The following is a 25,866-nucleotide window of genomic DNA, read 5'->3' on the forward strand; positions in this document are numbered from 1 at the left end:
CTTCGATGCTTTTACTATAATGAATATTTTTACTGGGCGGGTGGAGTAGCCCCTCGAGGGCGGCTGGCTTTCCGCTGCGCCATTGAGTTCGATTTGACCGTCGGTTTTCAATTGCGCTGCTGCATGGCTAGTAGTGGGTGTAGCCCTCGTGGAAGCTGGCTTTAGTATAGTGGGTGGCGCTTCTGAAGGGTGGGATATGAGGAATGAACAGGGTTGAAGGAGGGTGGTGCTTCTGCAAGATAGAAGCTTCACACAGATAACGAAGGCATTTTCGTAAAGTAATACTGCTACTGCAGTAACTTGCGCGAAGGAGCAGCTACCGGCCATCCAATGATTACGGCCTTTCAACCGCGCGATCGCTATCAATGCTGCCCTAATTCACGACATCTGAGGTAAATAAAGTTATTTCTCTCTCTCTCTCTCTCTCTCTCTTGCGCTAAAGTGAATTTTGTGCATGCCGCTGCCACCAAGTAGTAACAAACTACGTCAAGTGCCACCTATACGCAGAAAAAGAAGGAACTCCGCACGCGCAGAACACACACACACACACACACACACACACACACACACACACACACACACACACACACACACACACACACACACACACACACACACACACACACACACAAAAAAAAAAAAAAAGCTCTGCACGGCACCAAGGGGCATAACGGTCCGACAACATATCTAGGGCCGACGAATAGGCCCCAGAGTGACCCCTATTAACCCCTTCATTTCTAAACAAAACTCCTTCCCTGGATCTCGTCCTCTCTTTTGGCAAGGTTAGCTCATGAATGTTTCATCAGGAAAAAAAAAGCGGCGTACAAAAGAGCCTCTTCATAAGCGACAGCGACGCGTTATACACGCTGCAGCAACATCTTCGACGCGGTGTAGGTCATCGCACGCGAGCCAGGCCAGAAGGAAGGAGGCCACCCAAGGGGCCTTTGGAATTACTGAAGGTCCCTAAAAAGCGGAAAATGAGATTATATTCTCACACATTGAGTAATCCGTAGCCTGTGTGACTATTACACCGCATGCTCCACAGATGCAGAGCTCAGTGGAGTTAATTGGATTACAGCTACCGCTTTTCCGCCTCGCCACAATCTCGGTGTTGTCATCCGAGACGATCGGCCGTTTCAACCAAAACCTTACTGTGGCGTGGCTCTTACTAAAGGACTACGCGAGCCACTTCTCGTTCTCTTTTTAACCTGAACACATCAAAGGCACACTCCGAAGGTAGGCGCAAAACTCGGAAAAAATTATATACATTAGTTTCAGTCAGTTGTACCGATAAAATAAAATTATATTGCTGAATGTCAATGACCCAGGTGCAGCTCTGGCCAAAAAAAAAAAAAAAAGGTGGGGGGGGGGGGGGGGGGGGGGGGGAGGCTTTCTGGAACTGAAAGGCAAAATGAATGTTTCAATTCGCGGCGCACACCTCAGCCGCACTACGAGGGAAGATGGTGGGAGTCGAAGAAGAGAGAAATATATCAAAGCAGGGGAAGAATTACACAACAATCTCGCCGCAAAAAAAGCTGTCACAAATAGTCAGTTCACCTCCTAATTGCCCCTACGTCGGCCGGTCGAGAACGATCAACAGGGGCGGGGCTAACTGATCGGTTTCTGAAAGGTTTGTGACAGGTATATGTGACGTGAGTAATACGCCACTCATTGGCTGCGCTCAAAGATGCCAAGCGCCACTTGTTCGAACGCACGCACCGACTGGCAATGCTCTACTCATTCAAAATCCGCGTTTCGACCCAAAATAGAAAAACGGCGAGCCAAACGCTGTGGTTTACCGCGCAAGGCGCCGACCGTCGCATAAGCAAGCCACTAATTAGCAGCATTGAGGCACCTTCCTCGGCGTCCGTCCGGGATACAATTTTAACGAGCGAAGCAAGCCCATCACACGAGTCGGAACGCTCTTGTTTATGTCGCGTTCGCTTCGCGTGCTGCTCAAAGGCGAGGCCCTCCGTCTTGGCTCGACGGTGTCGTTTGTGCGCGTCTCCCGGCGGCGATGAAGGCGAGCAATGAGCGACCGCGGAGCGCCCGGGGCCCGGAATCGTAAACACGTCCGCCACGCTCCCTTCGCTCTCTTCCGCGCATCAAGGCGACGAGCTGCGCCTCGCGCACTGAACCGATGCGAAAGCGTGCCAAACTTTTGCCACAAAGTCTGGACGTGCACGTATTCTGCGCTTGGCGATGAAATTCGTATACAGGGGACGTACGCAGGAGAGAAATATCTCTTCTCCGCTGTTATCACCACCACCTCAATTACTGCGAGTGACTTATAGACGGCACTCTCTATTCAGGGGGATGACCGAAATACGGCCAATATAAGGAGGCTATAGCGGGCACAGCTTGGAGAGCTTTCAGTTACGCCACCGCGCAACTTCTTTTCATAAATCTCCGCCCCAGCGCAGCGCGCGCACACGCGAGACGTTGACCAACGCTCTACTTCCGAACACGCTTTATACTAGGGAGACGTTATTGGCCGATTGAGACACGGGTGCTTTCACGTGCCAAGGCCACGGGGTTTCTATTGAGGCCATCGCGTCGGTCAGTTTGTTCCCTGCTGTGTGGGCGCACACTGAGCTGCAGAGAGCGGCCGTCGTATGAGAGAACGCCAAAAGGGTGATATATCATTTGCACATATAAGATAAATAGTTCGCAGTGCGTGTTTGTCTTTTACTCAGCTTCAACTAAACCATGCGGAGTGAGATACTTCTCCGTTTTCTAGCAGCTCTTTATTGATTTCGTGAAAGTTCACGGCGTTATACTACGGAAGGTAGAGATAAACTGAGACGCGACAAAAATTAAACCTTCAGTTATTTGTAACAGAACTGTCTTTGCCCCCAAAAATCATCATCGCGTGTCTTCTCTTTTTTTCCTTATTTAGTTCAAACGAAATCAGGATTAAAATGCATAGCACAGTCAAGGCTAAATCAAACGTCCGGGAACAACAATTGTAACTCAAACACTGATGAGTGACGAGGACTCAAAATAGAGCGAAATATTGCACGCAGTAAAAAAAAAAAATAAAATAAAATAAAAATAAAAAAAACGCGACTCCACGGGCCTGCTAATACCGTATCGTTGTTATCACCGCGGCAAACTTGGGAATCACTCAGTATTGAGCCAAGTTTTAATAATAACACTCTGAAAAGCGCCATCAATTTCCAAAGCCGTAGAGCACAGGACAAGCTGTAAGACTGCTATGTAAGAAACAGCACACTTCCACGACTGATTACGAGGGAGCAAGCTCATAAATCAGAAATGGACAGGAAAAGTATCAAGCAACAACGATAAAACATCGGCCACGCACTATCACAGCACTCCGAAAAAGCTGGGCCAGAAATGCGGCTACCTCGCACGCGTGACTGCGCCAGAAAAGAAGCGGGCGCGCATCCCAGAATGCGCGCTCAAGCTGTTAGCCAGCTCCGTTAGCTACAACAGCCACGCCAAACAGCGACCGTTGGGGTTCCTCCGGCGTGGCCTACCATTCTGCTGGCGTCGGAACGACAGAGACGAACGTCTGCCGCTCGTAGTACACGCACCGCATGTGGCGGTGAAAATGAATAATAATAATAAAAAAAAAAGCAGGGGCGACATACAAAGAGAAAGGGGGGAAACGAGGAATACAATAGTTTCGTCTTGCATCGTTCCGTCACCAGCACGACAGCGGAGCAGCGATCGGTGGCCGAGGACGTCGACCTCTCCGCGGGGAGAGCGCGCGAGAGCGACCATGCAAGCGCTAACCGCGTGCACAGAAAGCTAGAGGCGAGCGACAAACAGGCAAGGACTCCGGGAGGGGAGAGGCCACGCGCAGAGAGAAAAATAGGGTCGCAGGTCGGGGCGATGGCACACACATGCACAAACAACAGAGTCGCGTGCGCTACTACCTTTAGCGGCGCTTCCATGGCTATCATCTCGGGGCCTGTCGAGCAGCCGGCGCTGGTGAGCGCTGCGTTCAGACTCCCCGGAGCTCGGACCCCGAAGCCGCCGCCGCCGCCGCACTCGGGCACAACACGCACGCACACACACGCACGATCAGCCGTCCGCCGCACCGGGCCCAAACCGCGGGAGTGGGGGAACCGAGAGCAAGAACACCAACGCACTCACGCACACACACAAACGCGCGTGCGCGCGCTTTTCCCGCGAGCTGAGTTGGAGCCAAGGGAGGATGAGAAACCAGTGACGACGATGATGATGATGAATTCAGTCTCGGCAAATCGAATCGTAAGCTCCGGGCGCACCCCTTACGGCACTCGCTTTACGTAAGCGCCGACCACGGCTGTTCTGCCTTGCGCAAGCTCCCGAGCCGCAACTGAGGTAACGCACGGAGAACCAAATGCGGAGAACATACTGGGACGCTCAGATTTAGAGAGAGCGAGTAACCGCCAGCCGGCCAGGCATATCAAACCAAAGATCAAAGTGAAACGGCACGGCTATAGCACGGCCTACAAAAGGCAAAAACCGGACGAGCGGCATGGACCAGTGCAGACTCCGTTTCCCGCTTGCCAATCTGGATTTGTAGCAGACGGCGGAAACTGCGGAACACGGTCGGTATACGCAAGAAGCGCTGTCGATGGCAGCGCCACGGGGATACAAGCGGACACTCCAAGCGCGCGCTCCAGTAAGCGGCCCCGGAAGTGGAATCACTGCGGCGAGGTCTTGATGACTACCGGGTGCTCCTCGCTGCAACGACCCCGACCTCAGAGGCTGTTTTCGCGAACGCGGCCAGCGATCATGCACGCAAACGCGACGCAGTTGGCGTCTTGGGGAGCCGAAAACAGAGCGCAGCCCAAAGAGCGTGGACGCTGTCTGCACGTAGTACGTTTCCACGCTAGCAGCGGCTATAATTATAGTGCGATGAACGTAACCAACCTCCACAAGCTAGCCGCCTCCTATATTTGACAGCAGTAAGCCGGGTATTTAGAAACTACACTCCTTAAAACTAAAATCCTATTTACCGATTAATTTCAGTGCCTAGATACCTACCAATACGGCGGATAAGTGTTTCGGGAAGTGACTCAAGACGTTCGACTGGCAATCTCGAAACGAACGGCTCCGCGGTCTTGTCGTTTGTGTACATATTCGGTCCGGTGTTTTCGTGCCCGGCGTTTTCAAAACATACGTTCCTACTCCCCCAAGTCCTCATACTCAGAAAAGCTAAAAAAGAACAGGGTCGACAGCACTTTACGCAGCACCACAGGATGCGACCAGCCAATCAACATCGCGCGCATATGTCGTACCCTATAGAGCATCTGACATATCCCTGCACAACTGCATGTCTGCAGGAAGCTTCGCCCTATAACGGTCGGCACAGGCGGGATCACATTGTGCGCGATCTGTTCGCGAGGGGTCGCGATGTCGCTATCTTCGGCTCGAGAGCTGTCAGTTACGGGGCCCGTCGTAGCAAGGAAACGTAATCGCCGGTAATAAGACACTTTAAAGCCCTGGCGACACCCCAGATGCGGCTGATATGCAGTGGTGAAGCGCGCCGCAGCTTACCGATGGCGCTTCTCGATACGGCTCCCTCACTCGCTCCCGCCGTCATGAGGGGTCCCAGCACACATCGAAGCATGGGAAAAGCCGTCGCGCAGAGGAACCAGCCTCGCAAGCTGAATGCAGGCGCCGGCGTGCCCTGTAGCCGAGCTTACATGAATGCGACACCTAGCGCATCGCATCGCATCGCATTCATATAAACAGGGGTAATGCGCCAGGAAAGCGCATCGCATTAATGCGCCAAGCAGGGCTGGAATTAGAGGGGTAAGTCGACTTAAAGGCGACACCGCGTTCCGCCACCACCGCGATAGAGATGATGCGCTACATGTAAACGCTGTCACATCGCATTACCGTGAGGCGCTACTAAATGCGATGCGATACGATGCGCTACTGTCGCCTTCATGTAAACACGGCTTGTGACTTCTTGCATGTGCACGAATGCCCTCTTCGGTTGAAAAGCCGTCGCCGTACCCCAGTTTCGGCTCGAATGATGCCAGGAGTTCTCGGTAATGTTTGGAACGTGGTATGAAAAACTGAGGCCTGTAGTTGATCGATAAGTGCTATAGGCAACGGATGGAAAGTGTGACGGGTGATTGGTGGTTAATGCTAAAGCCATAATTGATTAGTTATTGATCAACAAAATAGTTAAAATAAGGGAATTTAAAATAAAAAGTAGAATTACAAATAAAAACAGAAACACTAAAAGTGCCGAGACATTGCGTCGTAGTCCGTCATAGCTAATAAGTGAAAGTGGCGAGTCGTGTCGTAGTCCGTCCTAACTAAAAAAAGAAAAAAAAACTGATAGTGCTTAGATATTGCAACACTTAAATAATCATCCAAGCAGTGGGAAAGCGGGGAATATCGTGAAACTGTTTCAGATGCCTATAAGTTCAAGTAAAATTCTGTTTAACAGCCACTGAAATCATACACGCTAATAAACAAAATATTATGTTTCCACTGCTCCTGCCTTCTTTCAGATGTATAAAAGCCCTTCTTTACCAACACAGAAAAAGAAATAGCATTGAAGGACATACGCGTTGTTAGTGTCACTTCAATCTTATTCAATTCAGCCGGTTATCTGAACAGAATTCACTTTCAGTAAGCTCGGTGCAACTAACCGAAATCGCTCAATTTCATTCAAATAACTGAAATCGATAGGACCATCGCACAAAAATGAACTCAAAACTAGGAGCCCCAGTCAGCAAAAAAACAAAAAAAAAAAAACAAAGATAGACGCGACGATGAAGTCTGCTTTGAAAGATAGTTAAAACAACAGGCAAGACTCAAAATGCGCGAATTTGTATTTGTGGATAACGATCGAGATTCACTAGACCCCATTCACTGCACGCTTCCCCTAAACCCCGTATTCTTTTTTCCTGGTGCCACCAAATGGCGAGCGACTGAGGGCAGCGCCCACCAACCTCTTGAAATTCTAATTTAAACTATATGAAACTTTTCCCTATCTCGCGCCGCAATCTTTCCGGGGTAGATGAAATGCAATATACGTAGCTTGGAGAAAGTCAAAGGTTGCGGGAAATAATTCTACAATGATATGGATTAATGCATGAGAGTGTGAATCATTAGAGCACTATTTGTACAACCTTGAAAACTAGATTCTACACTGGCTTCATATAACTCGTACATTGTATCACGTCCGAAAAGCAACACAGTGACGATAACACACATGACGCAATGTTCACATCAATTAATCAATTATTAAGGCGAAAGCCTTTATTGCCTCATCATTGTCGTCAGCATCGTTGTCGGCGACTCTGACTGGTCGAGACAGGCTGACGTCACGGAGGTCTCGACCAATCACAGAGCACCATTACAGTATGCGCGAATGCGTGCCTTATATGGCCATATGACAATCAATGATCAGTTACTAATTATGGTAAATTAATTATATTCGATACTAATTGCTAATTAATAATTACTAATTTATTATTGGGCCTAATGAACAATTGATGCTTTAATTAAATAATGATTACTAATTAATACTCATTATTAAATAACGACTAATACTACAATTATCTGCTAATTACTACACCCTGATTACTAATTATTGAATACTAACAAATTACGAATATAATTGCTAACTAACCAATCATTACTAATTGCTGACACTTGCGTAATTAATTACTAATTAATGTCGCGCACCCGATAACTGTAACAACTGCGAAGTTACAATGAGCGCGATCTCGTCGCTGCCAAGCAGAATTCACTGAATAAATGCCCTCGCAGAATGTGAAAGAGTAGTCGCTCGCTTTACTCGTAGCAGTATTCATCGCTACATGCGCAACAGTCGCGTTGCAGAATGCAGCACTCAGGCTTTCGCCTTTCAACACTTTAGTCGCCAAAGTGTCCTCGAATTTTTTTATACATAACATCACCGTATAATTCCGGCAGAAAGAGTGCTATAATATAAAGAGCTTAAATTTTTTCTCTTCTAAACTTTTGCAAACGTACTCAACTATATATTGTCACGTGCTTCGGGGCGTCATATGTTGTTGTGTACTCAGTACGTAACGGGGGTGTTTATTTGTCGTCTTTTAGTTTGGTAAAACTTTATTTCCCACAGTAGGGGTAAAGCGCTGCGAGTTCCCCAAGGAACACCAGCACGCACCACTGTCTCTTCTGTTTCCTCTTCTTCTCCCCAGCCTCTTCTTCCTTTTTGACGCCCCTAAGCACGTGACAATATTACACCCCGTGACCAACCTTATATTCCAGAGAACTTGCATAGAAGTAGCACTTACAATCAACGTGTTCCCCCTAATGCAAAATGATAGCAGAAAAACGGGTATGCAACCGCACGGTTTCTCTAAAGGTTCCTCCTGCGGCGCGCGACACCGCGACAGGTAGCGTAATGCCCTCTATACCTTTAGTGCTTCTCTAACAGCGCTCTCCTCTTCCTCTTCAAACGTCCGATGCGCTCGGCCCCGTGTAGTGAGGCGATCAGCGCATGCAACTGGACACATATGTCGGTTCGAATTCCTATCAGATACGTGCCAATATAGGTAGCGAGATCGTAGACACCCCCCGAAATGCTTGCGTCAAAATTTGGACATGAAAGAAGGAAAATCAGGCGCCACATATAGAGGCGACAAATGAGGAACGGCCCAGCCTGTTGTGTCCGGGCAAGCACCCGGATTCCAACTGAGCCTGGCATCAAGCTTCTCCTGCTAACACCCCCTTGTAAGCCCCAGTGCTGCACCGCAAAACAGCGGCGTACTGCAAAAAAGCAACGGCGAGCTTCATGTTGAAACACCCAGCAAATCCCAGACAGCCTGTCACCGGTTCCCTGGCGGCAGAACGATCACCGCGCTCGCTGATTGGACCTCTCGGGCCGCCGTCACGTGCCGCCTGTGGATTGGACAATATGAGTGGCAACGGTTTCCCAGGCTATATGAGCTAGGAAGCGCTGCCGCCAGAGAGCGAGACCTTCACGAGCGTCCGTCGAGTGCAGCGCCGCTCTCCAGTTGCACCTAGCTGCAAACACTACTCACAACCGGCTACATTCATTCACATGGTGTGTGCATGCACACGACACAACGCAGACAATACAGCTACAGTGGATGCGTGGGAGTCCCTCCTGCGTACCACCGAGCTCGCCCAACAGCGCCAGCTCATTTTGCGCGCTTTGGAGGCCGAAGAGTCCCAAGGGATCCCTGCTGACCTTCTCTAAGCAGTGCAACCAGTCTTTCGGCTGGTTCCCCTTCTTTGGGAGTAAATAAAGAGTTTATCATCATCATCATCATCCAGGAAGGGACGCGTCGCAGTGTCCTCGGCAGTCGCTGTGCGAGAACAGTCGTGTATGGCGGCTAGTAGCGCTTGGCCTCCGTGCCGATAGTGTACAGTAAATATTGCTCTGTAAATAGTGTATAAAGACGCATTTCGTTCATCCCATCGATGCTGACTCGGAAACGGGTGACGAGAGCTATGGACCCAACCCCTTGGCACAACAAGCCACAGGAGTACGTGTTGCGCGTGCCGTTGTCAGTTTCTATGACAACTGTGAAGCGAGAGAGGCACGATGGAATATCAGGTTTTTCGTTCAACATAATGCGACACTCCGTTATACACTATTTTCAATATCCGGTACCTAAGACCCAGGACGACTTTTAGCTAATTACTACAATTCATTTGACTTATGACATCGTGAAACGTCCTGCAACGCGACATTTGGACATTTGATACCCCCACTTCCGGCAACATTCTGCGTTGCACGAGGCACAACGCTCTCGTATTAATAAACAATGCAGCCTCTAATACTGCTAAAGCCCAGACGCAGTATGCGTTATGTAGAGCGCACTATATATACTCTTACGAAACCCGTGATATGAACATGCGTATATAACGCATAGCACACGTGGCACCAGCCCCCCCCCCCCCCCCCCCCCCCCCCCCCCCCTTCTCTTTTTAACGTCAAAAAGAGCGACCGAGAAAGTCGAACCCCCGATTCTTCCGTGCCCGCGCGGTTCTATGTCATCGCGGCAGTATTTAATTCCATTGTGGCAGTGAAACGTAGAGCACAGCTCTACAAATAGCAACAAAAAAGAAAAAGGGTTCCCCTAGAGACGTCGAGGGAGCCGCAACGCTCGATGTCCGTTTGGAGAAATAGGGTGCCTCGATGTGGAAAACGCTCGGAGCGCCACATCGCGACGACAATGCCGAAGACTTGAACAACCCGTACAATAGAGAAGAACCGATAGCTCAACGAGCCGATGGTGCAAAATAAAAAGACAACACGAAAGAGGTGTACTTTTTCAGCATTCTACCTTCAAGTGCGTGCTCCTCTTACTATTCGCGCGTGCGTTCTCCATGAAATTCAGGCCGGAAATTTCGCCTGCATCCCAGTCCAAACATCTTTGTATAAATTATGGTCACAACATGCGTCCAATGAAAACGAAACTACAGCCAAAATTTCAGCAGAACCACGAGTGGACCCGGCGACATAAGCGAGGACTTCTGCATAAATTTGCTTAAAGGACTCCATTCAAAACAAGTCAGTCACCGCAGAGATAGCCTCATGCTAGCGCCGGCATATATGCATTTTTTATATTCGGTACCCGATGAAAGGAGCAACACGTGTCGGATGTACCATTATTTTGTAGTCGCTCGTGCAAGGAAGGGAGAAGTTTAGGGCGTGCGCGAACGTCACGTCGGATTTGTTTCGTTATATACCGGGTGTCCCAGCTAACTTGAACCAAGGGATACAAAATAATACATTTGAGGTAGGTCAGTGAAACCAATTGCATTCAACTGCCAGCCTCCTTGCGCACTACAGGCGATTTTTTATTTTGCAATTACTTAATTAGCTAATTACGTTAATTTTTCTAATTTATTAAATATCGACTTTAGACCAAACATGTGAACTGGAAACTTGTAGAGCACCTTCAGAAACCCCCATTCCATTAATTGCGATAACGAAAGTCTCACGTGTATCTTTTTTTCTGGGCTCAAAAGACAGCCCGCGAAATACAAATAATACCACGTGAGTAGTGCATTTGTGCGCCGCGACTGTGGTGCTCTCAGTCGTGGTTTGAGCGAACGAAATTAGCGGCGGCCGTGTCTCGGCCCCGTTAATGCGGCAGGCCGATATGCCTACAATGGCTTCTTCGCCCGCGTCAGACAGCCGGCCCACGTGACGGTGCAAGTAGCGGCCAGAGCGGCGAGCCGACACCACGAACAAGGCCTGCTTCTCTCCCATCAGCGAACGTCACGACAAACGGATGAACGATAAGGTATCAGCCACTGAATCTGCTCATACAGGCTTGGGTAAAGGCAAGGTATATACCTTGGTAAAGGGGCGAGATGACATCATGTGACTCGACTAAAATTAGCGCTGCACCTTCATTTGCCGGTTCTTTATCGTCATCCGCCTGTCGTGATGTAATCTGCTGCGGTGCGTAGGCCTGGCCAAGATCGCGGTGGCGACGGGCGAGCTCGAGCTCGCTCCAACCATCGCCAACATTTCTGCCTGCCTCTGCAACGGGACAATCGGGTCACGGCCGCAGCTGATTTCGTTCGCTCAAACCACGACTGAGAGCACCACAATCGCGGCGCACAAATGCGCTAGTCACGTGGTATTATTTGTATTTCGCGGGCTTTCTTTTGAGCCCGGAAAAAAAGAAACACGTGAGACTTTCTTTATCGCAATTAATGGAATGGGGGTTTCTGAAGGTGCTCTACAACTTTCCAATTCACATTTTTGGTCTAAGCTGAATATTTATTAAATTAGAAAAATTAACATAATTAGCAAATTAAGTAATTGCAAAACAAAAAATTGCCTGTAGTGCGCAAGCAAGCTGGTAGTTGTACGCAAATGATTTCAATGACCTATCTCAAATACATTATTTTGTAACCCTTGGTTCAAGTTAGCTGGGACACCCGGTATATATATATATATATATATATATATATATATATATATATATATATATATATATATATATATATATATATATATATATATATACCGGGTGCCTCAGCTGACTTGGACCTTTAAAATATACGGTTTGCCCTAACACAGTAAAACGTATTCAGAGAGATCTTCAGAGTCACCTATACTAACCTCCAGTAATTGTTTCGTTCACTACAGTTGATTAATTAGTACGGACTAACAAGCTATTTAATTATTGGCTTGCGACAAAAAGTCTCAAAGTTTGTGTGTGTGTGTGTGTGTGTGTGTGTGTGTGTGTGTGTGTGTGTGTGTGTGTGTGTGTGTGTGTGTGTGTGTGTGTGTGTGTGTGTGTGTGTGTGTGTGTGTGTGTGTGTGTGTGTGTGTGTGTGTGTGTGCGTGTGCGTGTGCGTGTGTGTGTGTGTGTGTGTAGACATGGTTTCCTTGTTACTAATGGGCCAAACAGGATGTCACAACACTTTCCCGCTTATTTATTATAAAATAGATAATTGGGAAAGTTGTGTGACATCCTGTTTTATATATATAAAGAGTATATAGCGAAGTATACGCTTCATCAAAAGAAACATTTTTTATTTTTCATAAAATAAAAAATGCTTTGCTTAAGGAGCGACGCGCTGCAAAAAATGTTCATTTTGAACCTTACATACTTGCATGATGCCTCGAGTTGTTTGCACTAAATATTATTTTTCTTTATTATGCGGGTCACATTCTTAATTTCACACTAAAATGGGAGCTCTAGATTACTAGGTGTGTTCTCCACAAGACATCAAGTCACTCGAAATTTGAAAACTGCAAACAAGGGGCAACTTTGATTCCAGTTTAAGAAAAAACATCAACATCGATTCTTATTAAAATCCCTTTCAGTACCTCTGAAGTATTACGGACTAAAAAAGTGTAACATTATTTTGCTTAAAATTATAAAAATAAATATAATACCTAGCGCTTGTTCTGAACATTTCCAGCATTCAGTCCTACGTTCTGGCATGACTCAATAAAGTGTTCCCACTGAAACTTCGTCTATATTACACAGCCCTTTTTTCTTTACTTCAGGAAGAATTTGAAGCTCTAAATATGTCCTTTATTCCTCAATATTATATTAAAATTTGCAAAAGTTAAAAAATATAGAGAAATTGACAACCTTGCTTCGAAATTAACAAAATACACCAATTTCGATTTCTATCAACATAAACTAAAAACAATCATAGGTAGTTTATAAATACCAGGCAATAAGAAGTATTGCAGTATGTACTAAAAATATAAAAATAAATATAATACTATAATACTATAATATAAGGTGTAATAAGGTGTAATAAGGTGTAATAAGGTGTAAGCGTCAAAACTTCGATTTTTCTATTTGATCGATTTAGCTACATTTTATCTTACAATATCCAAAGCCATGTCAATGCTTATAAAGTCATTTTCTGCTTGTTGACAGGGTTGATGACAGCTTAAAATGGAAAAAGTTTGCTTTTTCTTGAAATTTCATGGGAGAACGCAAGTGAAGTTTGAACATTTTCTCTATCGTGAAATCTCGTTTTCTCTGCGAGGAGCAGTGACATAATTACAATCATCAGCAAAACGCTTTGCAGCATGATAGCTTAGGCGGAAATTTTATATTGCTTTATGGCAGCGGCACGAATGAGCAGAGATAATGTAACGAAATTAAGCAAATAATCAATCGAACTTTTGACGCCTATTTCTTAAGGGGAAGCCATAAGATGACTTCTATAGAATGACAACATGCGTTCAGTTATATATTTATATTTACATTTTAAGTTTACATATTGCAATACATTTTAGTACCTGATGTTTATAAACTACTTACAATTGTTTTTATGAAGATTAGGTAGTTTTTAAATTCGAGTTAAAGCTGTCAGTTTTTTTTTTTTTTTTTTGATAATTTTGAATTTCGGCCGACATCAAGATAATATGGAGAAAGAACAAAGAAGTCTAGAGCTCCCAATTTTTGAAGAAATAGAGAACTAGATCTGGATAACATAGAGTAAAAGTTTAAGTGGCAACATTTTATTAAGTCGTGCCAGAATGTAGGGCTGGATATTGACAATTTCCAAAGTCAGCGCTCAGTATTATGCTTATTTTTATAATTTTAAACAATATAATGCAACATATTTTCAGGTCGTAATATTTCTGAGGTACTGAGGATTATTGAGAGGAATTCTAATAACATCAAAGATGGTATTTTTTTTTTTTTCAATTGAATTCAAAGTTGCGCTTTTTTTTTATTTTTTTTTTTTTCTGTTGTCGAATCATGGGCAAATTTGATGCGTTGTGGAGAACACACCTAGCAGTCTAGAGCTTCCACTTTTTCCTGAAATGAAGAAAATTATCTGAATAACAAACGTAAAAAGACTTAATGGTAATACTAAAAACGTTACGTACCATGCCAGTATTTAGGGTTGAAAAGGACTTTTCAGTAGAGCATTGCTTCTGGAACAATGTTTGCAATTTTTTATTAAATCAACTGCAACAAAAAAAAAAACGTTTTAATAATTTCCACACAAGTAAAAGCTGCAGATTTAGTGGGCAAAAAAGAATAGATGACAAAATCTTAGTAGACTATCAGCAGGTGACCAAACTTTCGACTTTTTGAAATGGCAAGAACGGCGTTTTCTACCTGTAGTGATACAACACGATTTTTTTTTTTCCGAGGAAACTACGCCGTATCTCGAAAACCTAAAGCCAATTTCTTTGTGTAAAGATATTTGCCCACCACATAAAATTTTCATTACAAAACAAAAATAGTCATGGGACCTCAATTACCGTTCTTATTTGAAAACAATCATATATATATATATATATATATATATATATATATATATATATAAGAACGGCAATCGAGGTCCTATGACCACTTTTTGTAGTGAATGAAAATTTTATATAGGGCGGGTAGATGTCTCGACACAAAGGAATAAGCCTTAGTATTGCAACATACGTACGCAGCAGTTTTCTCGGGAAAAAAAAAATCTTATATCACTTGAGGTGGAAAACACCGTTTTTGCCATTTCAAAAATTTGCAAGTTTGGAGCCCTACTTCTTGGCAATAAAATTTTGTCGTTTATTCCTTTTCCCTCGGTAATTTCATGCAACTTTATTCAAGTAGGGTTAGTAAAAAAAAAAAAAAAAAAAACATTTTCCTGCGACACTTGCTTTACTAAAAATAGCAAACTTTGCTCCAGCAGCAACACGCTGCAAAAAAGTCGATTTTCGATCATATATTCTAGCACAAAGAATTAGGTTTTGTCATTAGAACATTTTGTCTTGATTATGGAGGATATATTCTTAATTTAAGGCAAAATTTGAAGCTCTAGGCTGTTAGGTATTTTCTCCACAATGCATCAAATTCGGGCAAATTTCGAAAACCGGAAAAAAAGGTACAACTTTGATTACAGTTCAATAAAAAAAGCTTTCATATTCGATTTTTAATAAAACCTCCCTAAACAACCCTAAATACCCTATAAACATTGGAGACTAAAAATTTATTGCATTATATTGTTTAAAAGTATAAAAATAGTATAAAACTGAGAGCTTGTTCTGAAAATTGTAAATATTTAGCCCCCCATTCTGGCACCATTCATTATGTAGCTAACATTAGAACTTTTTCTCGGTATTGCGCAGGCCTTGGTCTTTTTTGCTCCAAAATTGTGTAGCTCCTGAGATGTCTGTTCGTTCTCCACATTACTTCGAAACTGGCCAAATTTTTAAAAAATGTAAAAAAGTGGAAAACTCTGATTCGAATTTAAGAAGCATCACCAACTTCGATTTTCATTTAATACTCAGTTCTTCATAAGTATTAAGCACTAAAATACACATTACATTATGCAGAATAAAATATAAAAATAAATATAAAACATAGAGCATGATTTTATTCTATAGAATTGTTTGGGCCTTCCCCTTAACGAGTAGGTGTCAGAAATTCAATTCATTATTTGCTGAATTTAGTTACATTTTATCTCATGCAATATCCAAAGCCTTCTCGGTGCTTATAAAAGTCGTTTTCTGCTTGTTGGCAAAGTTAATGATAGCTTGTAAATTCGCTATTTATTGTCATTTCACGGGCAAACAAAAATGATGGTTTAGCTTTTACTCTATCCTATATTTCCTTTTATTTGGTGGTGCAGTGATGTTCAATCCAGCTCTTAAAACATATTATTTCTTACCTCGGTAACGGTAAAAAATAAAAATTATTTTTGAAGACGATTTTCCTCAAGTCCACTTACGTACTATCATAAGCAAAACGCTTCGCAGCATGATAGTTTTTGTGGAATTATGCATGTATTTATGCCTGTGGTACGAACGAGCCGAGATGGCGAGTATTATTGTCTAAGGAGCCCCGAGAAAAAGCGAGGAATAACAAAGTGAACCCGTCATCCACATAACCTAACCAGGACTCAAGCTAAACGCGGGACCCGAAGCTTTGCAGGTTAGGTTGATGGCGGATTCATTTTGTGCTGACTCTTATCGCCTCTTCTAGATGCTCTTCTAGATAGGGCACATCCTATTCTTTAAAATCGCGGTTACATTTAGCTGGCACACCCGGTGTACATATATGTGGCCGCTTATTCGTCGCACGCTGCCGAGTGGAGAATCGGCGGACCCGTTACAGTTTCGAGGAGCGTCCTGAAACTCAAAAACTTTTATGTCTTTCTGTTTTTTGCCGCCTTGCAAACTTGCAAAAACGACAGCAAGTACGCGAAGCGGGTTACCACTGGAAAATGCATTCCGCAGAAACAAAAGTAAACACCCCGTCGACGCGAGTGAAGCTTAAAATTAGTTGCGTTTGTACACGACAACGCTGCCTGATAATTGAAGCTTCTTTTTTCGTAAGGTATGTCTGAACGACATCTCTTATTGAAGCATTGCCATTTTAGGCCCACGGCAGCAGATGAGTCGGTGCTGCTAGGGCAGCGTTGTGCCACGCTTTAATGGATGGAAAGCAGTCACACCGTTGTTTCCCTGCGCGTACAGGGTTGATAAAAAAGAAATGCGAATAGAGCGTCGCCTACGTGCTCCCTGCTCGCATTTCGTGTCGTCGCTTGTACCTAGGTGGTAACAAAGATTTGCAAGCGCGACAAAAAATTCTGGAGGAGCTGTTCGGATGTATGTTAGAGCAATAGCTATACGCATATCATTCAATGCTGATGATGTGACGTCAGTGCAAGTGAAAGAGATCCCTTAGGTGGTCAAAGTTATTCCACAGTCCTTCATTACGACAACTCTTTATTTATTTCCCGCCCACCCACTTACCCACCCGCGCGCGCGCGCGCGTGTGTGTGTGTGTGTGTGTGTGTGTGTGTGTGTGTGTGTGTGTGTGTGTGTGTGTGTGTGTGTGTGTGTGTGTGTGTGTGTGTGTGTGTGTGTGTGTGTGTGTGTGTGTGTGTGTGTGTGTGTGTGTGTGTGTGTGTGTGTGTGTGTGTGTGTGTGTGTGTGTGTGTGTGTGTGTGTGTGTGTGTGTGTGTGTGTGTGTGTGTGTGTGTGTGTGTGTGTGTGTGTGTGTGTGTGTGTGTGTGTGTGTGTGTGTGTGTGTGTGTGTGTGTGTGTGTGTGTGTGTGTGTGTGTGTGTGTGTGTGTGTGTGTGTGTGTGTGTGTGTGTGTGTGTGTGTGTGTGTGTGTGTGTGTGTGTGTGTGTGTGTGTGTGTGTGTGTGTGTGTGTGTGTGTGTGTGTGTGTGTGTGTGTGTGTGTGTGTGTGTGTGTGTGTGTGTGTGTGTGTGTGTGTGTGTGTGTGTGTGTGTGTGTGTGTGTGTGTGTGTGTGTGTGTGTGTGTGTGTGTGTGTGTGTGTGTGTGTGTGTGTGTGTGTGTGTGTGTGTGTGTGTGTGTGTGTGTGTGTGTGTGTGTGTGTGTGTGTGTGTGTGTGTGTGTGTGTGCGTGTGTGTGCGTGCGTGCGTGCGTGTGCGTGCGTGTGTGTGCGTGCACGCGTTTTTTTTCTCTCTCTCTCGGTAGTAACAGTCGCGAGCGTGGAGCCTTCCTTCTTGGCGAAAAGTGAACCCAAAACTGCCGCAGGTTCATTCTGCCAAAGAATAGATTTTTAAAGTAATTTACTAAGTCTAAAAAAAGACTGCAGCCCGCAGAGAGCAAATCGCTCGCGATCATTTAGAGTTAATAATTCTACATGTTTCTTTTCAGTGCATGCGGAAGGCGCTGACGTCAGTCGTGTGTTGATGTTTCGTGAGGACGTCAGTGCTGTTCCCTAACAGGAAACACCTCGCGGTTTCCGCGAGGAAACACGCGGAAACTCCTCGCTAAACGATCTCGCCCCTTCTGCTCTCGAACACTGTCAACGGGCCCCGGCGCTTTTTGAAGGACGAAAAAGGCGAAAATATTCAGCGGTGCTGTCTAGCAAACTGTAACAGATTGACTTTAAAATAATGCATCTTTCCCGACAAATTTCTAAGACCTATAATCTCCCTGCAGTTCAGCGTATCACAGCCTAATCAAGACAGTAAACTTTCTGTCCCTTACGAAATTTACAAAGTTTAGTGATTTTTCACATCGATTCGGTTTATCGAACTCATGAGCACAAGGAAGAAAGCACCAACAGTGCGGATGATGGCGCTAGGATATCGGTGCATTATCTGCAAGCACGCGTTGCGGCAAAATGAATAAATAAAAATGACTTAAAAACTCCATGGCCGGCGAACAGTCCTATCACTTTCAATCTGGTTCCACATACGTGTAAAAAAAGTTCCAGTTGAAAGTGGAACTTCCACTTATATAAATGGAACTGAAACTTTTTTTAACGCGTACGTGGAACTAGATTAAGTGTGTAGGTATTGGACGTTGCACACCATGTTTTCGCTATATAGACGCGGGCCTGTATAGCGGCCGAGACACGCAAGAAAACTCCAGTCGAACGCTGGAGTTCCCTGCAGGGTGCCTATACAGAGCGATACCGAAATAAGTTCCCGCTATTCTCAACTCGCAGGCAGGCTTATAACATCCCAAGGGAACCCTGGCCTTCCAGTGTACAGACCGCAGTATACACCACCATCGGTGACAGCCGGATTGCGTCGTCTCTCGGCTGAACGCAACAGTGGTTGAGCAACTGCTGGTTCTTGCACCGCGTACTGCTGACTCCCAAGAAGCGGAAAAAGGGACGATGTAGAAGAGCTGTCGGAAACTCGGGGATTCAGAGAAACGACCAAATGCCAAAGGCGCCGAACAGACTCTTTCCCTCCACAAATATTGTACACGTCGCCCACACAGTTCTTGCATAGATTGCGCGAACTTGAATGTTTGTTTGCCTCAAGCAAACTCGCAAGATTCGGACAGAATGCGAATGATCGCCAGCTGCACGGAAAACCTCGGATGAGCTACGAAACACGAGCTTTTTCTGGAAGTTCAGGCGAACGCGGGGAAATTCTACACTACTCGGAAAGAGATAGCCATTTTCTTTTTTTTTTTTCGGCTGAACGACCATTACTGGCGATATGAGATGCCGATCATAATCCGTCGCGAAACAACCTGCGACGGCGTTATTTCTGGGGGCGTAGAGAATAAATGGAATTTCCAGGCACTGAGCGCAGAAGAGAAGCGCACTATAGCTTGTACGTACACATGAGCGCAAGTTTTTGATGACTATATAAATATACGCGGGCTTCTTCACAAACAATATTCGACGAATTCAGCCTTATCCGGGCATTCAAAAAGAAGCGGGAGATTGCTCACAAATACTACCATTCGCAGATAGCAAAGGGAATGCAGACTAAAAAAAATCATGCAGATGTCGCAAAAGAAAAAAAGGAAAGCACGAATGTTTCACTTAAATAGTAAAAGTATACGCCATAATTTATACCTCGAATTGTACTTTGTCTCAACTGCGAGGCAACGCTCACGTGTTCATTATTCCATTTTAGAGAACTCTATGTGTGCGCGTGCTGTAAAATGTGCGAGTAAACGCGACACTGGTGGTGACAAAGGTTTGAGTGCCTTACGAAGGAAGAATTGCCAACACATAGCTAACCAAACTTTCGCTACGCAAGCCGCAACAGGCAGCTCCGAACCATAATGCGCATAATATTCTGTGGTACTTAAGCTAAGAACGCATTAAAAAAAAAAAAAAAAAAAGTAGGTGAAAATTCGCGGGAGTTCATAACACCAAGACCCGCGCTGCTCAACGTGTTTGTAGAACAATTATTTTGCTTCTCTATACGGCTGCCTTTCACCTGTGCGCGAGTGTAGATGGTGGCGTGCAGAAAATAGCTGCTCTGCTTTGATTCGGGAAAACCGAAAGCAGAGCTTCTTCTTGCTTCGTTATCAGACAGTAAGCAAAAGGCAGTTTTCAGCAGCAAGTTTGCCGGTATTTTTTTTTTCTCTTCTTTTTTTTCGCGAGCGGGACGTGCAAAGTTCGGCAGTCAATCAATCAATGAACCAATCAATCAAGCGGCTCGCGAATTTCTTCAGGCCCACGAAACCGATGGCGAGGAATTCTTGGACTCTATTGGGTACTCACTGGGTACGAGACTTTGTCCACTGCAGGACACCGAAGACGAAACAACAATCCCATCAGTGGAAACATCCAGAGTCGGATGACGGTGGATTTTAATGGCGCAAGGAAGCCGCGCAAGTTCAAACACTGACATCACTGAAAAGTGATGACGAATGTCTTTTCGGAAAGGAAGGGGTTATTGTGCGAAATCATGCCGGCCGGTATACGATAATCGATAGACGTTGGAGAGAGAGAGAGAGAAGTGGTTCTTTATTGGGGATGAAAAGGGGGATCGGCGCGTTCAACTGTCTCCTCAGGTGTGAGGGATCACCGCCGTTGCGCCGAATTAAGGGGGAGGGGGGTAAAAGGAAGGGAGGATGTCTGGGATAGTGGCGAGGAAGGAAGGTAAAGGGCAAGAGTATCCAGTGAGCCTTGAGCGCCGGGATAAGCGCGAGGCAAGGAGACGGGATCGCTAAAGGTCGGCCCACTGTTGGATGGGCGGACAATAGGAGAGCAGAGATGGTGAAGGAACCCGCAGAGGAGTCACTCAGGGGGATGGCGAACCTTCGCCGCGCGATTCAAAACAAGAGGAGAGGCATGGTCACGAAGGGACTGCCTTTTTATCAGGACAACGCTCGTCCGCACATCGCCCGTGTAACAAATGATCTTATCAACAAATTTGGATGGGATACTATAACATGCCCGCCCTAGAGCTTAGACCCGAATGGTTACCATTCGTTCCCTGAACTGAAGAAGCACCTGGGTGGAACCCATTTCAAAATAGGAGAAGAGCTGAAAGGTGTTTTAAGATACCTTCGCGGCGCGGCGGGAGAGTTATACGATTTAGGCATAAATAAGTCACACCGCAGGCAAAAATGCATTGATCTCAAAGACGATTATGTTGAGAAACAGGGGAAAGTCTAAGTTAAAAAAAAAAAAAAAGTATTGTCACGTGGCGGTGACCAGGGTCGATGACACAAATGAAGACACAGGCTTGATGGTACGGAAATTAACTCTTTATTGGGCTGACTTGCGCCCGCAAAGGAACTAAGCAACTCGGCGGCGGCGATAGCAACAAACGTGCTTGTCGGTCGTCGGACAAAGAATGCTCATCACACTCGTCAACGCTCAATTTAAAGGCTGCACAGAACAATCTAGATAACGTCGCAAACAGCTACCAGCACGGGCTGGAACATTGTGGAAAGACACACGAGCATAGGTCGGCACCATGAGAAGGGGCTCACTCACACTCACACTCGCGACTAGTGACTCTCAACCCCACTCACTCGCACTCACACTCATGCCCGCTGCCATTCACCGCCACTCACTCACACTCACACTCATGGCCACTCCTGTTTGCGGCCATTCACTCACACTCGCACTCACGGTCACTCTGGTACCCATCCACTCACTCACGCTCACACTCACACCCTCTCTCATTCACGGCCACTCACTCACACTCGCACTCACGGCGACTCTCATACACGTCCACTCACTCCCACTCCCACTCATGCCCGATCCCACTCACGGCCACTCACTCACACTCACACTCATGTCCGTCCACACTCGCATCCACTCACTCGCACTCACACTCATGACTGCTCCCATTCGCGGCCACTCACTCACACTCACACTCATGCCCGGTCCTGCTCACGGCCACTCACTCACACTCAAGGCCACTCACTCACACTCACGACCACTGCGTGAGTGTGAGTGAGGCGATATGAGTGCACTCATCAGGGAGTGCGCCGACCGATGCAAGAAAGTATTAGAATAGAGCAGATAGGTTTACGCACGCTAAAAATGCATTATGCAGGACATTACGCTATTTGTTACTTCTGCGCTTTTGGCTCAGCCGTTAATTTAGTCTACTGGCGTCATCTTGTTGTTAAAACAGTAGCCGTTTTTATAAAAAAAACAACAACAACACTTGTTAGGTCCCATTTCTTCGGCAAAATCATCACTCCGTATAAAAATAAAAATAAACTAAAATTAGAGCTACGAGATTTGTTCTAAGCGATGGGTCCGGCGTCAAAGTGAGCCGTGATTTTGGAAACGATAAACACGAAAAAGATTCGCGCATGCTAAACGTCCGTTTTATGTAGAGCGGTTTCACCCGCGGACATTGCGATCATCATCAGCCTGTGACAGAACAGTGTATGTCTAGCCTCAAACGGTCTGAGCAGCGTCACTGTGCTCGCTCTGCGTCCGAACACTAACGAACACCGGGACGTCTTCTGATGTACGGTCACGTGAGATAAATTGCCGCGGCAGAGGTGAAACTATTTGTTCTAGTTAAATTGAATCTTTCACTGAATCTGAAAGCGCACTGATTGTAATATCAACGCATTCCGTATTGTTAACATTACAGCGAGAAATCCCGGATTCCCTATGCAAACATCAAGCAACCCTGCATGCTGTCCTTGTGTGTCGGTCGAATCGTACTCACTGCATAAGCGTGGCATGCGAAAGCACTAATTAAAAATCACACTGCAACATCAACATCAATATTTTCGTTTGGCGCAAGCGCACTAAATTAATTTAAAGTACGGTATCTCAGTTATCCCCATGGCGATTTTATCCTGCAGCGTTTGAACATATTCATCGCAGCTTTAGTAGCGCTGTCAAGAAGTACAGAGATCGAGTATAGCTGTGGTTCTCTAGAAGATTGGGTTCTAGAGCTCGGCATAGTATAGCCCTTTTTTTTTCAGTTAATGAACATTTTTGACAATACCGCACTCCTGGAGCGGATGAAAGGTGAAGTTTGCCGGGTCGGGTCGACCCGTATATTTCATCTCACTCAACTTTTCGGTTATATCTATACTTCTCGTCCTGGCTTCTTTCGTTCTTGCCCATTCCTCCATCCAACTTACTAAAAGCTCGTTTTTCGCCACAGCACTTCTCATATGTATCGCATTAAAGTCCTATATTTGATAATTCAGCAACACATAAATAACGGTCAAGGAACACCGAACGCGACCCGTCGCCGAGCACGGCGAGTTCCCTGGCCATAAGATCACCTTCGAGAAAGTGAGCTGTGAAACATACTGCCCTAAAGTTGTATCACACCCAGCTCACAAGGGCGACTGCTAGCAGATTACCGGGAACGCTAGCTCGCTAGTTCCCTTCCGCCCACCAGCTAACTAAAGAGGGGAGGTGAAAGACGCGGCCCTACTGCTGCTCACTGATCATATGGTTAACATTAGCTTCGGGCTTATTCATCCCTTTAGTGATTGTTCGTCTCCTCTATCACCCCCCCCCCCCCCCCACACACACACACACACACTGCACGGGGACAAAAGCTCATTTCCTGCCTTGCTGTAAAATTGTGCAGAAATTATTTCACAATGGTGAGGTGGGCTTATATTCCAAGCAGTAGTTGTGCGCAGAGCCGTTTCGCCTAACCTGGGCAGAGCTGCGAGTCAACTGTGGACCCACCGTGACTCACTCCTCCCTCCGATCCTTCTTCCGCTCTACCCTTTTAACCCTTGACAACAGGACGGTGACGAACCTAGCCATGTCTCCTCGCTTGAGGCGAGCTAGGGGAGACAGGGACAATGCAATGCGTACATTCCGAAGGCCTAGAAGATGCTAGCACTGTACACAATTATTGTGCAACAGTTTGTTGCGTCGATGAAGCAAAGACGTCGTTTCGCGGAAAGCCACGGGCAGCGAACACCTCCGATCATTTTCGCATGGCATGAAAGCAACCCCCTCGCCGAGCACTGCGCTGACCATAAAATCGCCTTTGAAGAGGTGAGCGTCCTTGCAGTGGAAACCAATCTTTTCAAAAGACGACACGTCGAGTCTTGGTTCATCCGAATGACAGCAGCAGCTGTAAATAGGAATTTGGGGACGCCACCCTCCGCGTACACAATTGGACTCCGCGAAGTGCTGGGAAAGGGGAAGCAAATGCCGCTGCTTGCTACTGCTGGCCCTGCATTTCAGTCGTTCCTGAGAAAGGGACCGAGTTGGTCCTGAAACGTCGGGTTCTAATAAAAATTTTGGTTGGTGATAGTGTTTCTGAAACTTTTGTTTCAAGAACCCAGCCAGGCAGATTTCCGCTGAAGATGTTCTCGTTCAAATCCAGGCGAAAGTGGCGGCCGAGAAGACATCGCGCGTGCGCAGTAGTGTTACTTGAAAAATGTCCATTGGTACATCTTAAGCACCTGAGCTGCAGCCGGCGGAAAAAGAAATACGGTTCAAAAAATTACTTCATATGCCTGAAGCCTTCATTTAAGGCTTCATAGATCGCTCGTGTTGCTGAGCATTCGCATGGCAGGGGCGTGAGGGCACTGCAAAGCGCCAACCAAAAAAGGTATGCAACATTCTAAACTGAAATAAAAAGAAAATTATGCTCTGAAGATTGCCTCCTTTTTATACGAACGAATGAAAGACAATAGGAACACACAAAACAATGCAGAAAAAAATTAAAAGGACATACAATAATCGTAATTATAAAACTGCCAGTGCTCAAATTTCCCGTTTCATTCAGACATTTTATTTGAGAAAGCCAGAGCTGGAATTCTCAGAGTTATGGCCCTCATATAAGGTTCTCTAATCGTTCAAAGTTGGCCTTTCTTTGTTTTATTCTTTCCTTTCGATGAATTATAAAGGCGCCCCTAACAGCGTTTACTTTGAATGCGGCTTTCACTAACAGTCGCAAGCCTTTAGATTTGACGACTGGTGGTGGTAGTGCGTATTTATTGAATAATCAAACGACAGGAAGGAAAATAGTGCTGCCTGCCGCGGCATCTCCTGCCTAAAATCTGGAGCAAGCGAGCTGCTACCGGCGGGAAAACAAAGGGATAGGGAGCGGATAGCGAGGGGATGTGCAGAGGGGAACGACAGCAAGAAAGGACACGTGGAGCTTTGTACATTATTTCCAGTTTGCCTTTCAAGCACTGCAACATCGTAATAAATGCCCTGATATTTGGCCTGCAGCCTTTTTACTTTTCGTAGAAGAGAGCATTTATTTTGTCAGTTAAAGGAAACACTATGGATAGCAGTCTAGAGCAGCAATAAATCGAATTGTGTAGCATAATAGGGACAAAGTATACAAGTAATTGATCATTCTTGCAACCAGTACAGCACAGACCACGGATTGACGTAGTACGACTGCTTGAAAGGTCCTATAAAAATGGCTGTCGATCTTGGCTCACGCCCGAGAGCCGAAAGGTCTCAACAAATGTGGAACAGGCTGAGCTCGGCTTTCCGGTGTGCCCCGGTTGTTGCAGTGCATTAGTCGGATGTTGTCATGTTTTTTTTTTTAATTCTCGCCATGCCTAATTGTTGTCTTCTGCGTTTATAACGCCCTGCTTTTAAGGGACATAGACTGACGGCTTTTATTGATGTGTTAACTAACAAAGATAGAACTGTCGTTTGCCAGCATTTCATTAAAGTTATATATACCATATCATAATCAGACCAAAACGGGGATTTTGTAAGGGAGGAAAGGCAAAACTACTTGTCCTTTCTTCCTGTCGCTCAAC

At 45.6% G+C, this 25,866-nt stretch overlaps 1 protein-coding gene across 3 annotated transcripts in view; it reads right to left on the minus strand.

Moving 5' to 3' along the window:
* The window catches only part of SNF4Agamma (SNF4/AMP-activated protein kinase gamma subunit), a 364,359-nt gene that overhangs the window by 303,396 nt on the left and 35,097 nt on the right, over positions 1 to 25,866 (minus strand). Inside the window, exon 1 of one of the 3 annotated variants that reach the window (XM_084593804.1) lies at positions 3,903 to 4,489. The exons of the other annotated variants lie outside the window; for them this stretch is intronic. Within the exon in view, the coding sequence (XP_084449930.1) occupies positions 3,903 to 3,929 (27 nt within the window). The 5' untranslated portion in view covers positions 3,930 to 4,489. Of the gene's footprint in view, positions 1 to 3,902; positions 4,490 to 25,866 lie in introns of those variants that run through there. 3 annotated transcript variants of the gene reach the window in all.

Source organism: Amblyomma maculatum, chromosome 2 (genome assembly GCF_055883805.1).
Source record: "Amblyomma maculatum isolate TAMU_Amacu chromosome 2, ASM5588380v1, whole genome shotgun sequence".
NCBI lineage: Eukaryota > Metazoa > Arthropoda > Arachnida > Ixodida > Ixodidae > Amblyomma > Amblyomma maculatum.